The following is a 20489-nucleotide window of genomic DNA, read 5'->3' on the forward strand; positions in this document are numbered from 1 at the left end:
TTCTGCAGACATGCCTGGACAGAATTCCATGCAATTTAAATCTGCTCATTATTTTTCAAAGTGGAAAGCAAAGAGTAACCACAGATGGCCTTTGCCTGCTAGGCAAACTTGTTAGAATGTAACCTTCTCTATTAGGGCACAGGCAATCTGCTTTTACAGGATCTCTACAAAAAGGTAGTTGAGCTTTTTCGGCAGACTAATACGGAAAGCGTAAACAGGTTCAGTGATACTTGTCTCTAATAAGTTGTCTTTCGGCAGAGGTTATCCAATCGGGGATCAAAGTTGAGCTGAGGTATCTCAGCATCTCGCCTTGCCTCCTCCTCCTTTTCGAGATGTCCATATTGTTGCAGCCGTTTGCAATTTTTTCCGTGACCCGAAGTCGACGTTTAACAACCTGACACAAATAACCTGTTACAAACCGGTGCCAAGTGCATGTACACTGCATGCTGTACAGTATGACAGGCTGCTCTAATGACCTGCAGCGGTCATTAGCGTGTAGCCAGATGGCAACCGGCTACGCTATTGCATTCCAACATGTGGGGCATGAAAAAAAACAAATCAAAAAATGATTTGCCTGCCGCATGTCGTGTAAGAAACGCAGCTGGAGCTTATAGATAGAGTCAAATCACTTTTAAATAATGTGCTTAAGCTCCTAGCAGGACAGCCACACAAAGAAGGGCATCTAATGAAGTGCTTTTCTTGGATTCGGTGGCCTTCTCCTGCACTCTCACTCGCAGTGACACCAAAGGGAGTTAAGAAGGTTAGGAATGAATCGCAGGCGCATTTGGAGTTTCCGTTTACCTCCTTTACTTGTTCAGCCAGCCGATAAAAGAGGCAAACGTGATCATCTCAGTGTTGTTTTGGGATCCCTCATTTCATCTACTATCTGACGATAAGCTTCATTTGCTCGACTTGTAGCGTCTCGGCTACTCGGGGTAAAATCCCAGGCTTTGTGCTCCCTCCTCCCATCAGCAGGCATCGCTTGGATATAAACAATGCTGGCATCGAGAGCGGAAAAACATGATCCAAATCAGACCCGTTGCTCTCTGACCGGTGTTACACAGCCAACAAGACCAGTGGATTCATGTCAAACTTGAATCCTAACCCAAATGGAAGGGTAACCAACCCTGCGTACCAAAGAAAAATCTAAGTTGGGCTATCAAACACTAGAGACGGGGAAAATTCCCTCAAAAGCAGTGAAACGTGACACTCCAGAGGGTAGATAGAGTAGGACTGAAGATAAAGCATCAGGGGAGACTTTCAAATTGTTAATGTAGTTCAGCAAAGTGTGGAGACAACCCAGTAGAAAATGAAAACCACATTTGCCCAACAACCAAAACAATGTTGCAACCAGGCTTTTTCCTCCCAAATGTTGTTGTCGGCGATTTTTTACTTCCACTTTGTTCTTCATTTCATGGTGGAACTAACAGGTATCAAAGGCATTTTGTCATGTAGAATACCCAAATGGCAAATTTCCACTGTGTGGATATTAATACGGTAGCGTGAGCCCCGAGGCTTCAGGCAGCGTGTCGGGGACCTGTCGCTGCTCTAAACGCTCTAAATAGATTTCACAGCTCCACATGGAGATATGAAGGATGCCTGGTGAGGAGTCATGGGGGGGCACAGCCAGAAAATCACAACTTTGATTGCAAGAAATCCAAGCAGCAAACATATGTACGCTCTGAGCCCAGAGGATGATGCTTGAATATTCTTCACAAGGCTCAGCTACTTGTCTGACTTGAAAGTTTTCTTTTCTTTTCTTGTAACTATACTTGAACTTTGCCGGTAACAATGATTACCAAATAGCCCTAAAGTTCCTCCAAGTGGATTGAAAGGTCATTATTATCGTTGCTTTATAAATGACTTCTGGTTGGCCATTTGAAAATCTACGCAACCCTTTTCCATTGAAAGGAGATTGCCCGCTTCAAACGGAACCCCGACGTCTATAGCCGACAACGAAAGAAAGCAACATTCCCTTAAGGATGTGGAGGATTTCCTGAATTTAGTGTTAATTCAACTCGATCCTGTCATCCACCTGAAATGGATTGGGTCTTTATAGCTCATCTAGCTCGGCTGACCTTAGTTCAGCTTTAATTTCATGTCATGCTCTCTTGCCAGCCAGGATATTAAAAGCTAGCGCCCCTGCTGTAGCAGCATGTAATGGAGGACATTAAAACACCTGCAATTACCATCAACTGTCAATGAGATGACTTGCTCACTTCACAAGAGCCATCCAAATACCAAAAGGGATATAAAGTAGGGTGAAGAAGAAGTAGTGTTGGGCGGCAACAATGGCTCAACACCCGATCGGCCCCTTCAAATGAGTGTTGAATTTCACTCAAGCTAGTAACTAAGCAAACAAGCAATAAATATTTGACAGCTGACGTTTCCCAAGAATCAAGGTGAAAATCAGGTGAAGGGTGCTGTGGATTGAGTCAGGTGGGCCAACCTGAGGCTGAAGCTGAGGCTGAGGCGGAGGCGGAGGTCAAGCTGCCTCGTGGAGGAGAGGCAGGGAGCCAATGAAGGTCAAGGGCTCCCAGATGGGAACTTTTGCATTATGCACACGGCTGCATATTTTATGCATATTTGCTGGGCTACACAATCATGTTTTCACTATTCTCCCCATATCGTTTTATGGGTTTCACTTTGTTTGGCAGAGGTTTCCTCTAAGTATTTCCTTGTCACGCTTTCATTTTTTGGCCTACTTCAATCATTGATGTGTAACAATAACATCAGACAACGCCATGCTCTTAAAGGTGCATTATTTATAATGCTTTATTAATTTGCATATTCAAAAGGCTGCAAAAATAAACCGCAACATTTGCATGTTGATTAACTGCAGGTTCCTTTGCCTGTCGGATCTCATGTACGATCTGAAGTTATGGATGTTCATTTTGCTACCCATTCACCTTAAAATGTGTCCAAATGGGACCTTCTTTTGTGACACTTACTTTCTTCACTCCCTCTTTTTCTTAGTTTAGCAGTGGCAGTGGACCAGCTATAAATATAGTCTTGATTTTATATTACAAATAATACTAAGAAGTGTCACACCAAGATACCCGCTACATGTGTGTATGGCTATGGATTAGTCCAAGACAAGCCATATTGCTTTTGCATTTGCTTTAAGGCATCTTTGCTTTCTTAATCCCCCAAACTAATCGAACAGGATTTAAGACATGAAAAACAAACGTGTGCATAGTTTGTAGAACGCCTACCGTCATCGGTCTCTTTTAGCAGACAGAGCAGGTGATGCTAAATGACCGCAATTAATTTAACAAACCGAAATTCAAGTGATTTAATTTATTGCCGATGGATTTTGCTTCAAGTTACTCAAAAATACAATACAGCTTACTGTACTAACATGGAATGGAGCGGTTTGATTGTAGTTTTTAGACATTGGAGTCATTCTTAAATCCCTGTCCAAGTTGAACATTTTCCATTTCTAGTGTAGCTAAGCAACGTGACTCTGACCTTGAAGTGAACCTTTTGCTGAAATAATCTTGTTGCAGGCAGGATGTGTGCAAGTGTGCTTCAAGAACAAAATCATATGTATATTTTTCTATTTCTGTTTTTTGAAGCACGCTTGTGAGCTGACAGAGCTCCTATTGCGTCTGCTCCATCTCTTGTTAATAGCAACCTTGACCTGACAGGGTCAAACTCTTTCACAAATAGAAAAATGTTTTAAGGTGATATTTGTCATCAGCACCTTTCATACAAAATGTTGACTATGTCACTTTTTTGACTCAAATGACTTCCTGGCTTTTACCATCAACCGGTCACTAAAAGCAAATTTACAATAGCATTTGCATTTGCATGCACAGTGACACGAGAAAACATTTGTGTGTCCGATCCCGCGACGATAGATGGCGCTATGACTCATCTTTCTATATTAGCCTTGGGCATTTTCAGCTAGAATGAACTCAAGTCTGGTCGATGAATCAGTTAGTGGATTCAACCCAAACACGGCGAAGCAGCATTTAGCTGTTATGCTGCCGCACGAAAAAGAAATGAAGTCGGCCCAAGTGTCAATGCTTTTACATCCCAGTTAAAAATCCAATATTATTTTTTATTGACAGTATGATTAGAATAAAGTATGGGACATTTCCCCCTGGGTTTCCTTCTCCAGACTTTTGGCGGAGAAGATGGTAATACGTCTTAATTGGAAAACGGGTTCGGAGCTCAACAACGCACTACAAATCCTTTGGCTTGACTGCTCGTGACAGGAACTCACTGGATAATGAGACGGGAAATGCTGTCTGATTCAATATAGTCGAGAGAAAAAAAAACATTCCAAATGAATTTCTGCTGTCTTGGAACGGAGATTATTTGAACTCAAGTTTTCATTGTGGATGCTCCACCATCATTCCAACACCAAGAACGAACAGGAATAAACAAAGAAATGTCCGAGTGAGCGACCTGACCTCCACCAATTAGTAGAAAATTTAGAAGAGGACATGGATTGAAATGGTCAAACTGAATGGACTCTTAATGGCACTTGATAGTAGCTAGTCCTTCTGGTGTCTTTCTTCCCTGCAGCCCTGTCAACTCCTCCCCTCCCTCTGTCTCACAATAAAAAGGGTCAGCTGTCCTTTCCCATAGCTGTCAACGTCCAGACCCTTTACAAGAAGATGAAGACCCCTCCCCTCCTCTTCACACACATCCTTGCTTGGCGGGCTGTCAGGTGCACCAGGGATGATTGGAGGTAAGCTGATAGATGGGGATGGGAGGGAGGAAGGGAGGAAGGGAGGAAGGAAGGAAAAAGAAAAGGAGACGAAAAGAAAAGCTTGGATGAGTTGCTTCATCTCTATGGATTTAAGGGGCCTTGTTGTAACCTGTCACCAAAGCATACTAGCAGCTGGACCAAAGGGCCGTGACCGACGGGCATAGAGAGAGGAGTGACGCATCCCACTGGCAAAGAGAGGAGTCAGTCAAATTAAAACATTGGATGGTGCCGTTTCCTTTCCAAATAGGAAGTTTTAAAAGCCAAGAAAATGAAAACACGACATGAGATTCTTTCAATTAATAGCGGTTTTATTTCATTTGGACATTAGATATGTATATTTTTCCAAATAGTCATATGCCGCAAAATGGATCCCTGAGTGTTTCTTGTACTGTATTGCAGTCTTACGTTGTTTGAAACAACAAGCTCTATTAAGCCTTTCAATGTAGACTTACTTTCTTTCTTTCTTTCTTTAACTGTCTGGATTTGCCTTTGTGAAAGATGCCACCCACACCATCATCTCCTCTGTGATTCCTGGTGCCAACCCCTTTTCACCAGTTAATACCACTTCAGCCTTTCTTTTTTTTTTTTTTTTCCTCTTTCCTCACCCTCGTCCTCGTCCTCGTCCTCCCACCCTGGGGACTTGCATTCAATTGTGCTATCTTCCCGAAGCAGACCTGTCAAACGCCCCGTCATCGAGCCAGCCAAATCGGTCTGGAACTGTGGGTGAGGGGTATTAAGGTTTGTGGATGAAAGAGGAGTTAGGAAAAGATAGGGGTGGAAGGAGAAGGACTAAGAGGAGGACAAGTTGTTGCATAGTGGGGCCAAAAGCAGTCAGCGCCCCCCCCCCCCCCCCCCTGCAAGAAGCCAGTCTCAACAGTCAATAAAAAGAGAGATAACTTCAAATGGATGGTGGGTGTGTTGGGCCATTGATGTGTGGTCTGCAGCACAAACAGATTTATGGGACTATGTCGCGCCTGCAGTCTGTTGACATAAATAAGGCTGAGAGGAAAAAGCCTGCCATTGAACATGGACATAATTTAGGTCCCTTTGTCAATACATGCTTGGAGTTTGGTGGTGAAGAGCCAGCCCACTGCGCTTGGAGGAGACTTCATCAATCTTTTCGGACTTTGGAGCATTTTTTTGTCATGACGTCAACTTCAAGAGCCAACTGCATGCCAACATGCTTCGACAGATTCTCAAAAGCAGACAAAGCAAGCTATACCGGAAAAAAAAAAAAATCATTTGAAGAACACCTGTTTCTGAACGTGCCAAACGTTTGCCACATTAGCAGCTTGCATATCCCCTAAAGCCCTTGTTCACATGCAAATCCTCCTCTTCCTGAAAGAGTGCATTAGTGTGTGTTCATCCCCAACGTACACCATACAATTGAGTCACTTTTTTTCATACATGTCTGTTGAGTTCTCAAAGAGTTCTTCATCCATCTGGCGTTGTTGGGGAGTGGAGGGATTAAGCTTCAGGCATAAAGAAAAAAAATTTACTTTGCCACTGCAGAATGTGAGACAATGCCCTCATGCTTACGTACAACTTTGACACCTTCCGTTTACTACAACAATCTTCATATAAAGATGATAGAATATTGTGCAAAATCCCCCCCCCCAAAAAAAAAATCAGACGGAAGCATGCTCCACACTTCATCCCAGGTTTTGGCAACAACAAAAAAAAGTTTCAACTCTTGTAAAGGATTTTCAATGACTACTTTCTCCCAATACTATAAATCTAGTGGAGCAGAGGTAAATCCTGAACATGAGCCAGACTCAGGCAGGATATTCTGTTTTCCTGGAAAGTAGCTGCGTGAGTTCGCAAAGCCGTCCATTTTTTTCAAATATATATAGATATAATTATTCTCATTAGAGTCACAGTCTCCCATGATTAACCCAAAAAAATGTCGCATTACCTGGTAGGCCTCCCGCATCTCCGTAGCATGTGGTATTCAAATTTGCAAGCACCCAGCAGTGCATTCAATGCCAGCCACACCAAAGCAAAGCAAAGCAGACTATGCCTTCACCCTGAAAAGTTTCGACTCCCTCTTAAATCAAAAAGATAAGCATCTCCCCTACATGCGGCCTCAGGAATCAATTGTGCCACTTGCTGCACCTCTTTTCATGTAAGTGGCATCCACTATATCTTAGCTGGAAGAGGAAATCCCAACAAAAGAACCCAGTGCTGCAAAAATACAATTTCAGTGCTTCCTCGGGGAAGCCCCCCCCCCCACACACACACACACACACACACACTTGCCCTCCTTGACACACTCACATTTGCGGAACTAAAAACACTTGGTGTTTTCATGTATTGTCTCTAGTGGCGCTCTGTTTAATATTTTGAAAACATCTGCATTTAGATGACATTTCAAGCAGGAGCTTTTCTACTTGATTGTCGAGGCGGTATAATATGCCTAACGGTGCAATTTTCTTTTCACTCTGGAGAATTGAATATTTCCATGTCGAAAGAAATTCCACGATAACGGTAAAAGTCATTTCGCACAATAAGTGAGTTCAATATTGATTCCATTTTTCTTTCTCTATGATCCATGCAAAAAAAAAAACTACTTTGCAGAGTTATCAAATTATAAACAACGACAGTCAACAGATGCAAAACAAAACTGACACAAACTAAGAAACAACTTCCAGTTTTCCATTGAGCACCACAAAGAAACTCCAGCCAACTCCAGTCAAGTGATGCCTTCCTATGCACTTCTTCTGAATTGCTATTCTTAAAGCAGCAAGTGTGGATGGATGGATAGATGGATGGAAGGATGGATGGATGGATGGATGGATGGATGGACGGACTGACTTCATATAGTTAGTGAATGGAGAATAACGCACAGCCAAGTACTTACAATAGTCAGGAGTGGCGCTTTCTCTCAGTCCGCTCAGTCCCGCCTGGTTTACGTTCACTCTCCCTTTCTATCTGTCTCGGGGTTGGCTACCAACACACGCGTGAGCGAGTGAGCGAGCGCGCCGCCGAAAATGCACGCCGTATGCAATGTAACGCGCTCTGTCGAACAACTGCTGTGAGCAACGCTGAGATGGAGAGAGTGAGCGAGAGGGATGGATATACAGTAGCCAGAGGAGGAGGAGGGGATATTAGCGGGAGGAGAAGGATGCTGAGCAATGTGTGGATGGGAGGGAGGGAGGCATGAGTGTGGGCTGAGTGAACAAACTACAGCAGGGATGAAGGAGGAGATTCAAACTATACAGAGTGTCGGCAATAAGGAACAGTGCGCGTCCATTTCTGGAGCTCCAGATACATTTAGACGGACGTACATCACTGTGCCAATTAGAGGAAGAAATCAAAAGGTACCCATTGTACTGCGTAAGTTTCAGCAGTGCTTATGTAATAGTAAAAGCTGACAGCAATGCTTGCTTCATGTTCACTCAGGCTTTTGCAATGCAGCAAAGCAAAGCAAAGCAAAGCAAAGGGAAAAACACAAGGGCTCAATTGGCAAGGTTGAACTCTTCAAATAAATAACACAGCTGGAAATCATGGGGTGCAGTATTTGCGCTCGTCTGTTTGACATTACATAGTTGGCATGAGAAAATATGGCGGCCATGATTAAACACATTCACGCATTTTGCAGCTTTGGAATTTCTGAATTTGCTAGTCTTAATATAAAAATCACATCTATTCGCAAATGGAATGACGAAGGCCGCGCTTGCATTGCACTGGGGCTATTATGAAAACTATTTGAAAAAACTTCCCAAAAAAAAAAAAGAGAACAAGCGACAAATAAACGATACAAATAATAAATTGACTTACATGTCTCAGTCTGGCTTTGTTCCTCTTTATCTGTTTTACTGGCTCAGCCAGCCCCCACAGAAGGGTCTTGGGATTTTGTGGGTGGCATCTGTAAATAGATAATCATCTCCCTTGGTAAGGTAGGCATACAAACACGCATTTCCACACGTACACATTTACATGGCCTCACACAAAGTACGTACGCATTCTTCAAACGGTCTCGCTCCCTTCCTTCCTTCCTTCCTTCCTTCCTTCCTTCCTTCCTTTCCTGGATGAATAAATAGGAGACTAGCATTTTGATAAGTAGCTAAGAGGGCTGCAGTGAAACTTGCAGCACACCCAGCTAAATAATGAAGCCCCATTTATTATTAGTGAAAATGCTGAGAGCTGTTTAAAGTGCTTTGGCGATACCTTCATCCCTCTTTCTGTCACACTCTTGTTTTAATTCTCTCTGCCCTATTTATTACTTCACAGTGTATTTTGGTTCTTCTTCCTCCATCTTTTACTGATGACTTTAATCTTACGGATTGCGCAAAACGGGACGAGTCCTTATTAGAATTTGAAACGCATCAAAGGTGAGAAGCAGAAATTTGAAATGAGCCCAGTTTTGGATTTGAGGCCACAATTCAGATGAAAATTTCACACTACGTTCAGACTAAAGGTTCATTTCTGAATTGTAAATTAGCTTGCTAACGCGTATTTATTATTCTGAATTGTAAAAGCTCTGCCGTTAGCCAAGAGATGATTCTCCAGTCAGTCCTTCCCGCACACACACACACACACGGAGAAAATTCTATTTACTCCCTGGAGAGACAGCTCGTAAAAGTAGCTCATTCCGGGGCAAGTCGATGGTGGTGGCGACTGAAACTCATTTGTTGTACTGGAAAAACCATGGTGCTATTCACTCAAAGCCACTAAAAACAAGTCAAAGGGCCATCCGTCATCCTCTAGCCGCTAGAAGTGTGCCTCGGCAAAAAATAGGACTTGCATTGTTCAGTCCCTATCTTAAAGTCATGTGATTATTCCATTTGAAAGTCATTTAGAATGACTCCATTTGAATCAAGTATTGGTAATTAGCTCTCATCTCCCAGGTAGTGGGAGCGAGCGACAAGGACGGAATCTCTATTGCATTGTCGATCCCCTTGGGGCTTAATGTTTGATATTATTATTCTTTTTTTAGGATTCCAAATGCTACCTTCACATTGCATTTCTACAAACTGGCATTGCATCAATAGCTCCCAGATGAAAGCGCCAGGGAATGAGTGCGCTTTATCAAATAAATGCAATTTTCTTTTACGCTGCTGGGAGAAGTTTGTTGTTTAAAAGTTGGAGAGATGCCAGCTGGTAAATGAAAGTGAGTGTTTAGAATAGTAGTGATGCGTTGCTTGCTAGGTAGGTAGGTAGTTCATATTCTCTAAGTGAATATCCTGTCAAGCTCTTTGCCACACCATCCTTTTTAATTGGCAATAACTCACTTTTTTTTTCCTCCCTCAATAGAGAAGCGGCAGAATATTGGAAAAAATACAAGATGGGAAACTTAGCGACGCTCACAAACAACCCTACAGCAGCCCAGCTGGTTCCAATGTTGAGATGAACTATCAGGTAAAGGGCAACACACCAAAGAAAACTTGGAAATAAACAAGCAATAAATAATGAATGGTGTCATCCATATTCAATTAGCTTTTGTTCACTTTGTGTGTTTATTCAAGAACAAACTTCACCCTGATCAAATGGACCTGCCAGTAAATGTCATGAAAATCATTTTGCTCTTTCTGAGTCACCCCCCCCCCCTCCCCTCCTCCACTGGTCTGAAAAGAAAGTCGGAGCAGTACTCCAAGAAGGGAATCACTTCACAAACTTGTATTGATCTGCGATCCTACACAGTGTTGGGAGAGAAAAGATAGAGTGGAGAGCTAATGAGTGTTTAAAAAGGATGGAGAGAGGGGGGGAGGGAGGGAGGGAGGGAGGGAGAGTCATGCAGACGCCAATGAGATGATGAACAAAGATGACTCAACTGGATTTCAGTGGAACTAAGTGAATTCCCACTCAATAAGTTGATTCCATTTGCTCGTATTTATATTAGAAAAAGCAATCCGTCGCTCCAACACATATTAAAGATCTGTTTGATTGCTGACATAAAAAAAAAAAAAAAACTTTTTATCATCTCTACACTCATAAGGCAACTCTGCTTTCTCCCGGGGATCAACAGTGATTACAAGTCCAGCGGTGCAAGGCGAAGCAGTAAGATGGCCGCCGAAAAAGATCGATTTCTCTTTTAACCAACTTAATTTAATGCGGGCTATTTAAACTGGCAGGGCAGGGAGAAATTAGATTGTATTTGCCGGCTATAGATTTTTTGCCTTGCCAGAGGAGCCAGAGCAAAAGAGGGGGGGGGGGGGTTACAAGGCCTTACACCCATTTAGACTCTCCACACACGTAGCCGAGTAATCAGAAAGCATTATCTCCTATTGATTATTCAATATTTTCCCAGATCATGTTGTTTTCATCTCTACTAAAAGTCTCAACCGGTTATTGATACTCACTAAGTGAGGTGATGACGGCTGAAGGAACGCTCTCCGCATAGCGTCCGTCGCGCTTCTCAATGTCAGGTGATGATGACAGGAAATTGATCATCTCCTTTATCTGAGGTGAACGTGTTCCTGGAGAAAGCGGGCAGAACAATACAGATTTTCTTCACCTATTCCACGTTTGGGTGAAAATTGATTGATTGATTTCATGTAGTGCACCTCAATTGGTATGAGCGGTCCAGTGTTTCAAACGTGGAAGACAGTCCATGTCGGAAGCCTTCAACCATGCTCCGACGACTTGGTGTCATTTGGGGGGAGAATTAAAGGCACAGTCGAGAGGTCGTGCTGGAGCTCTCCTCCTCCTCGTCCCCCTCCCACTGGAGCTGGGCTGCAGGTCAAAGGAAAGAGAGAGCGAGATTGAATTGATCCCAGGTGGTCTGATCACTACTTCCATTTGGCTGTCTATCTCAACAGGATGCTTCAGGATGCCACCGTTGCAGTCCAGTAGATAACACACCCGCAGCATCCGCACACAAAAAAAGCCGACAATATCTATAGCAGAAAGACAAAAATAGTCGTGCTGAGTGGCACCATGCAGAGCTGATACCATCTGGTGGAAAAGGACCATCAGGTGAATTTCATTGTCATGAATATTTTCACGGTACAAGCGCAAGACATTGCAGGCGTGCTTATTGAATAGGTCAATAATGCTGATCATGCAAAAAAAAAAAAAAAAAAACACCACGCCATGCAGGTACGTCGGTCCGACCGCATCCAGCAATTGTATCCAAAGTCAGCAAAAGTTTGTGTGAACATTTTTTTTTTTTTTCAAACGCTCAAAGCCCGCGCCATCAATCAGGAGAGCGGCAAGAGTGAGAGACAAACAGAGAGATCTATGGCAGCAGATGCTCCGAGTGCTCGGCGCTAATCTCGCTTTCCTTCCCAAAACGCCGACAAGCCTTCAAGGTGAGTCATATTTCAGCTATACCTTGGTCATTTAACAAGAGGAGCGATCCTTCACCTACGCTGTAAATGCTCTAGTGTCCATTACAAAGATGAGGTGCTAAGGTGTCTGACCCCTGTTATCTAATGAGCTGTGTCGCCATTAAATATGTCCCTTCTGCCCTGCTCTGGCCCCAAATAAAAATCCTGATTCACACAGCATGCAAGTTATGGGTGGGATGGGTGTGGGTGTGGGTGTGTTGGGTTTTTTTACACAAATCTGGCCAGATCACAACATGTAAAAATAATATTCAACATTCAGGCTCCACCTTTCATCTACTAGCGCCCAATCCATTTATGCATAGCACTGGAATCTGAAGCACTGAGTCAGAAAATTAGGACTGCGCTCAAATATGACCCTTTTCACAACGGTAGATTGAGATTCAAGCCATGCTTGTGGTTCATCGTGTGAAACATACAGTCTCAAAGGGATCCCATGCAGAAATTAAAGGCAAAAATTCATCTCCTTTCATTCAGAACTAATTGCACTGTTTGCTAATGCTGATTAATGGAATGGCAAGAGCAAGTTAAAAAGGGAGAAATGGAAATCGCTAGAACAAAGAAAATGCAGCAAAACTTTGACAAAATAGATTTCGGGGAGAGGTCGCCTCGCTTCTGGAACAGTGGTCCGTCCATACACACATTTTGTGAGCAGTAATCAAGAAGAATGATATGGCCACCAGCTTCCACAAATCTGGTGAATCTATGACATTTCTATGTCCAGAGTTGAGGGCTTGGAAAGAAAAATGACTGTGTAGTTTTTTTTTTCTCTACTGCAGTTGTTTACGCGTTAAGATTGGCTTTAACAAACGACTACACAAACACATTCTGAAGTGTAGGGTGTTGCAGCCTTGCATAATGTCTGCAAATACAAACTCTATTCCTCCTGATACTTTTTGTCTGATGAAATGATCATCAGTTTCCGAGAGCATCCCAATTTGCCATGCTGTGCCAGCTCCAAAATAAATGTCTGACACAATTTCCATCAACTTGTGACCCGAATCAATTAACATTCAGGCCAAGATTAATTTTCAGCACGAGGCTTCCATGATAAATTGAGGCAGGTAGGATCACAGCCAAGCCATACTGTCAATCATATGCTAAAATATGTGCTGAGGTAGAGCACTCGTTATTTTTTTCCCCCTCGGGTCTTGTCCTAGGGGAGAGATCAGAGACGGAGAGAATTACACATGTCAGCACCCTATCAACTGCCAGGAAGAGGTGAACCTGATTATATCTTATAGGGCGCTCCAGGTCGGGACAGAGTTCACCATTGCATCTGGACCTTATACTCAAGTGTTTAGCCCAGCAACGTGGACCGCTGGCATACAGATAGTCAGTCATCTTGAAGAAAGACTTTTACATTCTTGCTGCCATAGACAAGCTTACATACCCGTCCTATGGTGTCCCTCAAGGCCCTATCCCAGGTCTGGGCTTGGTTATGCTTGATTGGTTGAACACAGAAACAGGCTGCCTCCGCCATCCAGACCTAGAGAAAAACAAGAAAACGGATGGATGAGTGTAGGTGGATGAACACATGAATCTTCTTTTTTACTCAGTCAAAACTGCATTTGATTGATGGCGCACGTCGCTAGTCATTCTATATCTAATGATGGCTTACGATGTCAAAAGCTCAGCACGTATAAACTGCTGGCATCTGTGAATGCATCTTGATTCTATTCAATTCTGTACCATCTCCTGAGCGAGCCACCAGCATAGCATGTACTGTATTTACCAGTTCCATTTCTTTTGGTTTAACCCAACAGGAAGGGCTTAAATAAAGATGAGACTTTTCAAACTGAAAAGCAAATATATGCTTCAACGTGCTTTAAGAGCGAAAATACGTTTAGCGCAGGATTTGGGGGAAGGGGATTAGTAAGAGAGACAAGAGTATCATGTGTGAAATCTCACTAGCGCTTTGATTATTCCCACAGAGAGAGGAGCAGACATCAAATCGATCTTTTCATTTCTTTTCCTTGTATGAAAATTAGAAATAAGGTTCAACTTCAAATCTCAGGTTTCATTTCTCCTTCAGGCACCTTGAAAATAATCCCATCTCAGATCTGTTAGTCATAGCTACAGAAATTGTGCATCCGGGAGGGCCCGCTAACTTTTCAGAATATTACGTTGCAAGTTAACATCAAATTCACAATGGCGACAGCCATTCCGGTAGGAATGAATTCACTTTTCTATGGGGGGGAAAAAAATAAAAGAAAATAAAAGAGAGAGAAAATGAAGAGAAGTTGGCTGCATCACATAACAGCTTCCTTCTCCTTCTTCCAAGCTTTGGATTTTCCCACAGCCTTTTGGAGAGCTGTGTTGTGAGTGAGGTTGTAAAGCCCCGCTGATCAAGCTTGCCAATAGTTTGTAATCAATCCATGTCATCCAGCCTATTATTCGTTCAAGCACCATCGCCAGGAGGATTTTATTGCATTGTTCTCTCAAACTCCAGCAGTCTTCATGGGATTGAAGCTTGCAGCACCTGGCGCTCAGCCTTTGACACGCAAATGTTTACCTCACAGTCTCTCTGCTGCGTCAAATCTCTCTCTCGCAACAAGTTTAGTGCTTACTAGTCAGAAATACGTTTCCCACATGAGGGAGAAGTTGTTTTATAACATTAAAAGTCAGACTTACCTTGTAGGATTGTTTTGCAACCAATGCACTGAGGTGGGAAAAAAAAAAAAAAAAAAAGCCAACCCTCACACAGGTGTGGGCCGCGCTGCAAATTGCCTCTTTGCTTCCATTGGCCCCTCAAGGAAACTCAAGGAAGGCTTTTTCATTGGTTCTTCTTTGAGTGCAAATGACTTGATGGGCACAAAGTCTCCCAGTGATGAGCGAGCAGGACTAAAACGGCAACTAACTTGGTACATCTCTGCAGTGTTAACCAAGCAAGTTGATCAACCAACCCTGACAACGTTTTAAAATCAACTCCCTGAAGCCTGAAATTTGAACACTGCGATTTTTGCTTTGATTTTTTTTAATGAAAAGTAGGTCGTGATGGAATCCAAATACTACATGTTAACAAATTCAGAGTGTGACAGAATAAAGCTCTTAACTACTCGCAGCATGTCTTGCACCAGTCATTATTTTGGTGATATAGGAAAGATAATGGTTGATTTTCCATATCACCCTATCCCCACTAATGGATTCTTTTCCATTCAAGCTTTTTGCCTTTGATTTGAGCTCATGTGACAGCTCATTTTATACAGACCGGCAAATATACACACCATTTTTTTTCTTTCCCACCGCACTAATGAGCAGCAGCTCATCAGATCTCCACCATGTTCTGTCTTCATATTTCAGGTAATTAGCCCTCTCTTTCCCATAACCATGAGACAGAGAGTTGCTTACAGTAGAGCGGGATCATTATTATGCCGTGAAAAAATAGATTACAAAATCAAATCATTCCAGAAAGGATCATTACTGCGCATTTAACAGAAGTCTCCTTCTGCAGATTTGTTTTGAAACTTTTTAAATGCAAGAAAAACCAAATGTGAAGAAGAATGTTGTCTGTAATAATTCCATGTCCAATATCCGTAATGAGTGTGTGGCTATGTTTGTGCATGTAGATGAGTTTTCCCAGTGCCGGAGGAGGAAGGGGCTGCGGTTGGCTGACCTGCTCGCCGACCGCTCTGTGGAAAAGAACAACTTTTTAAATTACCCATACATCACTGTCACGGCAGCACAGACGAGGGTGACAGTGCTGTGATCACAAGCGTGCACGCACACACAAAGCTCTCCTCACTTAACAAACTCCATGGCAGGTTTGTGCGAGCGAGCGAGCGCTTCTAGGAGTGACACAAATGTAAACAATTAAAATTTGAAGACTCTTTTGAAGCTGCAGTGTGACTATAGCATCGCCTTCACCAGCTGCCATGACTTTTTCCTTTCCTGCCATTTCTTTCCTCATCTCCTCCGTCCGTCCCCGTTTCTCCTCATCTAACAAGATGAATCTTAATTGCTGGTAATTAAACTGCTCATGGATTACAAAGTGGGAGAAGTACCAGGAGCATATGTTTGTGTTAAAACCCTGAGCCGTCAAGGGTGATGATTCTCAGCACGCCACTTCATTACTTCTCTGCTTAAATTACAATCTGTGGATTTTTGAGCAAACATGTCAAAAACACATTGTTGCAGATAGGGTACCACGTACTGTCCGTAACGAGCAGCATTTTACCAGAGCAGATTGTCTGCTTCCGTGTTTGCCATGTGATAACAAGAAATGTGCAGCATGATGTAATGAGGCTCACACACATACATTCAACTGGGATAGGCTCCACCAAATCCTAACGAGGACGAGCGCTATTGAAAATTGATAGGTGGGATTCACCTTGTCATGAAATCCAACACAAGAGCTTTTTTTTTTTTTTTGTACATTTCACAAATGTCTTTCTAATATCTTATTTTGGGTTAAATTAGGTAACCGGGAGCAAATTCACTCTAAATTGATAATCACTGTTTGCAAATCCAAATCAAGGTAAATCATCGAGGCCAATGGAGTATTGCTACAACCTGCTGGTAATGCAGAGTAGTGTCATTCAAATTCTTTCACTGCAATTGCTACAAACAGGTTACAGGCCATTTCAAAAGTGCAAGTCCATCAAAAGTTGATCAACAGGTAGATGGAATGGTGTACCTCACTGGCAATGCTTGAAATTCTCCTTCTTCACCAGATGATTGATGATAATTGCACGACACGCTTGCTTCACTGCCAGGTGGGCGGCAGCAGCCATGTTTGTGCATGTGCGCTTGCCAAAATGTACCGGATGACTTCTTAGTTCTGCATTATTTAGGACCAGCAATTCATTTCATTAACATATTCAAAAATGGCAAAGGTGGCAGCAACGCATTTTTAACATAGGTGCACTGTACTCACAATTTTTGAACAAGTTTAAACAGGACAGATCATTTTAAATGGACCTTTTAATTGCGTGTATGCAAATAACTCTTCAGCAATCCTGAATTGTCCCTAAAGGATAGGATGACATATATGATCCTCTTTATATTGGAACACGTGGAATTTAAAAAAAGAAAAATTAAAAACAATAAAAAAGGGTGAGAGTCCCTGAAGATAATGCTTCAGGTTAAGAGAGGATTTGATGGTGCCTATGATAACCCATGATTTCACTCTTCAGCCACCTACTGAAATCGTGGACCTTTAAAACATAGGGTTGTATTTGAATATCTCTCTTTGTGAGTTGATAAGATAAGATTTTCAAAGTGTCGTAAATGCGGATGAAATCTGATGTTATCTGCAGATTAAGTCTGATGTTATCTTGAAGACGTTTGTGTGAGGTTGCATTTAAGCATGACTAGGGCGTCATCCATTGAATTTGGACACTGGAGTTAAAGCAAGGGCTGGATCGGGGTTCAGCCACTTTTCGGGAAACAATGTGCAGGCCTAACATCATCATGTATTTGCTGCGCACGGTTGTCTTCGGACTGATTGTCGGCACCCCTTCTGGCGCAGCCCCGCGAGGAGTTTTTCTAAATGGGCTGCAGTCTCCCCTCAGTGGATCAAGCAGGAACAAGCTACTACTCATCTCTTTCGATGGCTTCCGCTGGGATTACGACCGAGACGTGGACACTCCTAATCTGGATCAAATGGCCAAGGATGGCGTAAAAGCAGAGTATGTCACACCGCCATTTCTCACCATCACCAGCCCCACGCACTTCACCCTGCTTACAGGTAGGTAGAAAATACCTTTTTGTATAGTGATTGAAATGGGCAGTGTTTCATAAAAACACATTTGACTTTTCTATCTTTGTTTCACTTTTTTTTTTTCATACTGTTTTTTTCTTGACAGGTCGTTATATCGAAAATCATGGAGTGATCCACAACATGTGGTTCAACACGAGCACTCAGGAGAAGAAGCAGTACTACATGACACAGTTTGTTGATTCCTATTGGGACAATGGTAGCTTGCCCATCTGGATAACAGCACAGAGACAGGTGCGTTGCAGCTCTTGCGTGCCGTTTAACTTCCAGAGAGGAAGCGTGTTTGCCTTCACTGGCTGGGCTAGAGGGGGCTCTGCACGGGCACTGTAGGAATATACTATGTTGATTCTTTGTCAGCATTTTCTGAAGAATGTTTTTGTTTTGGAATGAAAAAAAATAAGGTTTTATTGTATTCTTTTTAATCCTCATCCAGGGACTAAAAGCTGGCTCATTCCATTTTCCCGGCACAGCCGCAACGTACAAAGGGGAAATTGTGAAGGTGAAAGAGGTGGAACCTCGTTTCTACGACTATTCAAACGAGACCGAATGGAGGCATAACATCGACAAGGTGGTTGGAGAGTGGTTCCACCAACAGGATCTGGACTTTGTCTCTTTGTATTTTGGGGAACCAGACAAGGTTGGCCACAAATATGGACCAAATTCCCCGGAACGGAAGGAAATGGTCCAACAAGTGGATCGCACTGTGGGCTACATCCGGGACAAGATCCAGCAGCACGCTTTAACTGAGCGACTCAACATCATCATTACTGCCGATCACGGGATGACCACAGTCTTCCGGGGTGAGCAAGTTCAGGAGATCATCCTGTCCAAGATCCCGGGCTTTAGCTTCAGGGATATCAAATTCCATCTTGTGGATTATGGCCCTGCTGGAATGTTGCTTCCTAAAGAAGGGAAGCTGGAGAAGGTTTACCAGGCTCTAAAGGGAGGTCACCCTCGTCTTCACGTGTATAAGAAAGAGGAAATGCCAGAAAGGTTGCATTACAGCAATCACCCTCGACTACTTCCCATCATCCTTTTTGCCGATCCTGGATATGTAATCAATGGGGTGAGAAACATTTCTCAAGTTGCCATCTTTGTCTGCGTTCGTATTTGGGTAGCTTGCAAATGGATCGATCCATCGACGCACGGATGATGGCTTTGTAATAATTGAGTCATCGTTAAGCGCCATCCGTCATCAAATGGCGTTGGTGTCTTCAATTTTCTTTTTTTGTTTTCCCAAATCTAGCTTTTTCCTGTGCAGTTTCACAAAGGAGAGCACGGCTTTGACAATCAAGTTCTGGACATGAAGCCTTTCTTTAGGGCAGTGGGGCCTGATTTCAAGGACAACCTGGTGGTTGGACCCTTTGAGACAGTCAATGTGTACCCACTCATGTGTCATCTGCTGGGAATAAAGCCAGAGGTCAATGATGGGCATCTAATGAATACCAAGCATATGCTGAAAAAGATACAAGAGCACAACAGTAAGTGAGCAAAGACAAGAAATAGGGAGTGAGAGGATCAGCTCGAGAAATCAAATGGGCTGTGTTCACGCCCACAATGGCGCAGAAACATAACATTTCAATTGCGCCAAAATGCACGCGTAGCGTAGTCGAAAGCGACCTGGCACACTTGAGCAACGACTGCTTTTTATGCCATCGTTATTTGTGTATAGCTACATTCTTTTTATTTGACATAGTCATTTCCAATGTGGGAATCCCCAAAAGCACACATTGACCAAATCAAATAAAAAGTAGATCTGTCCCACCATATTTCATGCATTCTTTCATTTGATTTCAATCTGTTTCGTAATGCTGCCGGAATAATGTACGTTTCAAATAAATGGAAGTCGAGAAATATTTGCGGGAGGCGTAAAATATGATTGTGAATGCTTGTATCTCCCACATTGACACAATTCTAGTGACACGGACGCTGAAATGTTGTCAGCTCAACTCTTATCAAGCAGCCTGTGTGTTGAGATAAGAGGCTTTCTGTGTGCTAATCGGGAACTTTCAAGTGATTCATAAGCTTCTAAAATGTTCTGCCTGCAGGTCAAAAACGCACTAGTTGGTCACAAATTGTCATTGGCTTATCAGCGGTCACTGGCTTTCTGGCATTGGTGTTTGTCGCAGTTACCTCCCACATCTTGTATAAAAGGAACTCGGCAAGAAAGAGGTGAGTGACGTAAACTGTAACGATATGAAAAACAACTTTTTCTTCTTTTTTTGTCAAATTGACACCGGCCTTCTTTCAGTTCCAAACAGAGGATGGCTGCTGATGAGGAGGAAGACAGCAAGCAAACGAGTTTTTGATGAAGCACATGTGATTTTACTTTTGTACATTTTTTGCATTGCATGAATTGCACAGATTCGTTTTTTTTGCATGCGTCCAAGATGTGTTTCCTGCACATGAATGTCACGGCGGGATTATAGTTCTTAGATTTGGCAGTTGGCAAGGTTTACCACTTAGCTATAATGTCTTAGCTCGATAAAGCTTATCAAGCACATAAACAAAACAAAAAATCAGGCCTCCTATCGCTTCACTAAGATCACAAAGTCCATTCTTTATTGAGTCCACGTGTGAAAGGTGTTTATATTTTAGTGACCATTTTGCTGTTTTATCTTTTCTTTTGTGTTCCTAATCGCTCATTAAAGTAAACATGCAAAATTATATTTGATCTGAATATTTGTTTATTTTTGTGTCCACATATTGATGAAGAGTGGGGCATCTTTATGGTTTCATAAATGTATATTATGAAATA

The 20489-nt window shown here is 42.7% G+C and overlaps 2 protein-coding genes and 1 long non-coding RNA gene across 8 annotated transcripts in view; 2 read left to right on the top strand and 1 right to left on the bottom strand.

Moving 5' to 3' along the window:
• Nucleotides 1-14757, bottom strand: part of LOC125991623 (RNA binding protein fox-1 homolog 3) — a 159186-nt gene extending 144429 nt beyond the window's left edge. For 5 of the 6 annotated variants that reach the window (XM_068649423.1, XM_049759709.1, XM_049759707.1 and 2 more), the window contains exons 1-5: nt 14647-14757; nt 13406-13501; nt 11230-11398; nt 11026-11142; nt 8504-8591 (exon numbers count right to left, since the gene is read on the bottom strand). In XM_068649423.1, coding sequence (XP_068505524.1) covers nt 8504-8505 — 2 coding nt within the window. In that variant the 5' untranslated portion in view covers nt 8506-8591; nt 11026-11142; nt 11230-11398; nt 13406-13501; nt 14647-14757. Of the gene's footprint in view, nt 1-7583; nt 7786-8503; nt 8592-11025; nt 11143-11229; nt 11399-13405; nt 13502-14646 lie in introns of those variants that run through there. The other variant, XM_049759710.2, reaches the window with a different exon arrangement.
• LOC125991624 (uncharacterized) lies at nt 9973-16306 on the top strand. Its single transcript, XR_007489411.2, has 3 exons — nt 9973-10084; nt 11485-11976; nt 15582-16306. It is a non-coding gene; the product is annotated as an uncharacterized lncRNA (long non-coding RNA).
• An 813-nt stretch (nt 16307-17119) lies between these two features.
• On the top strand, nt 17120-20398 carry LOC125991625 (ectonucleotide pyrophosphatase/phosphodiesterase family member 7-like). Its single transcript, XM_049759715.2, has 6 exons — nt 17120-17701; nt 17820-17965; nt 18165-18797; nt 18978-19212; nt 19780-19903; nt 19983-20398. The coding sequence occupies exons 1-6, from the start codon at nt 17404-17406 to the stop codon at nt 20038-20040; spliced, it is 1494 nt and encodes a 497-aa protein (XP_049615672.1). The 5' UTR covers nt 17120-17403; the 3' UTR covers nt 20041-20398.
• The last annotated feature ends 91 nt before the right edge of the window (nt 20399-20489 follow it).

This window comes from Syngnathus scovelli, chromosome 21, assembly GCF_024217435.2.
Source record: "Syngnathus scovelli strain Florida chromosome 21, RoL_Ssco_1.2, whole genome shotgun sequence".
In the NCBI taxonomy this organism is placed as follows: Eukaryota; Metazoa; Chordata; class Actinopteri; order Syngnathiformes; family Syngnathidae; genus Syngnathus; species Syngnathus scovelli.

Bases quoted from the DNA above. Each gene is read 5' to 3' on its own strand.
- LOC125991625 (XM_049759715.2), top strand. From the start codon at position 17,404: ATGTGCAGGCCTAACATCATCATGTATTTGCTGCGCACGGTTGTCTTC. The intron at 19,213-19,779 runs GTAAGTGAGCAA...TTCTGCCTGCAG, and splicing joins AAAGATACAAGAGCACAACA to GTCAAAAACGCACTAGTTGG. The intron at 19,904-19,982 runs GTGAGTGACGTA...GCCTTCTTTCAG, and splicing joins AGGAACTCGGCAAGAAAGAG to TTCCAAACAGAGGATGGCTG.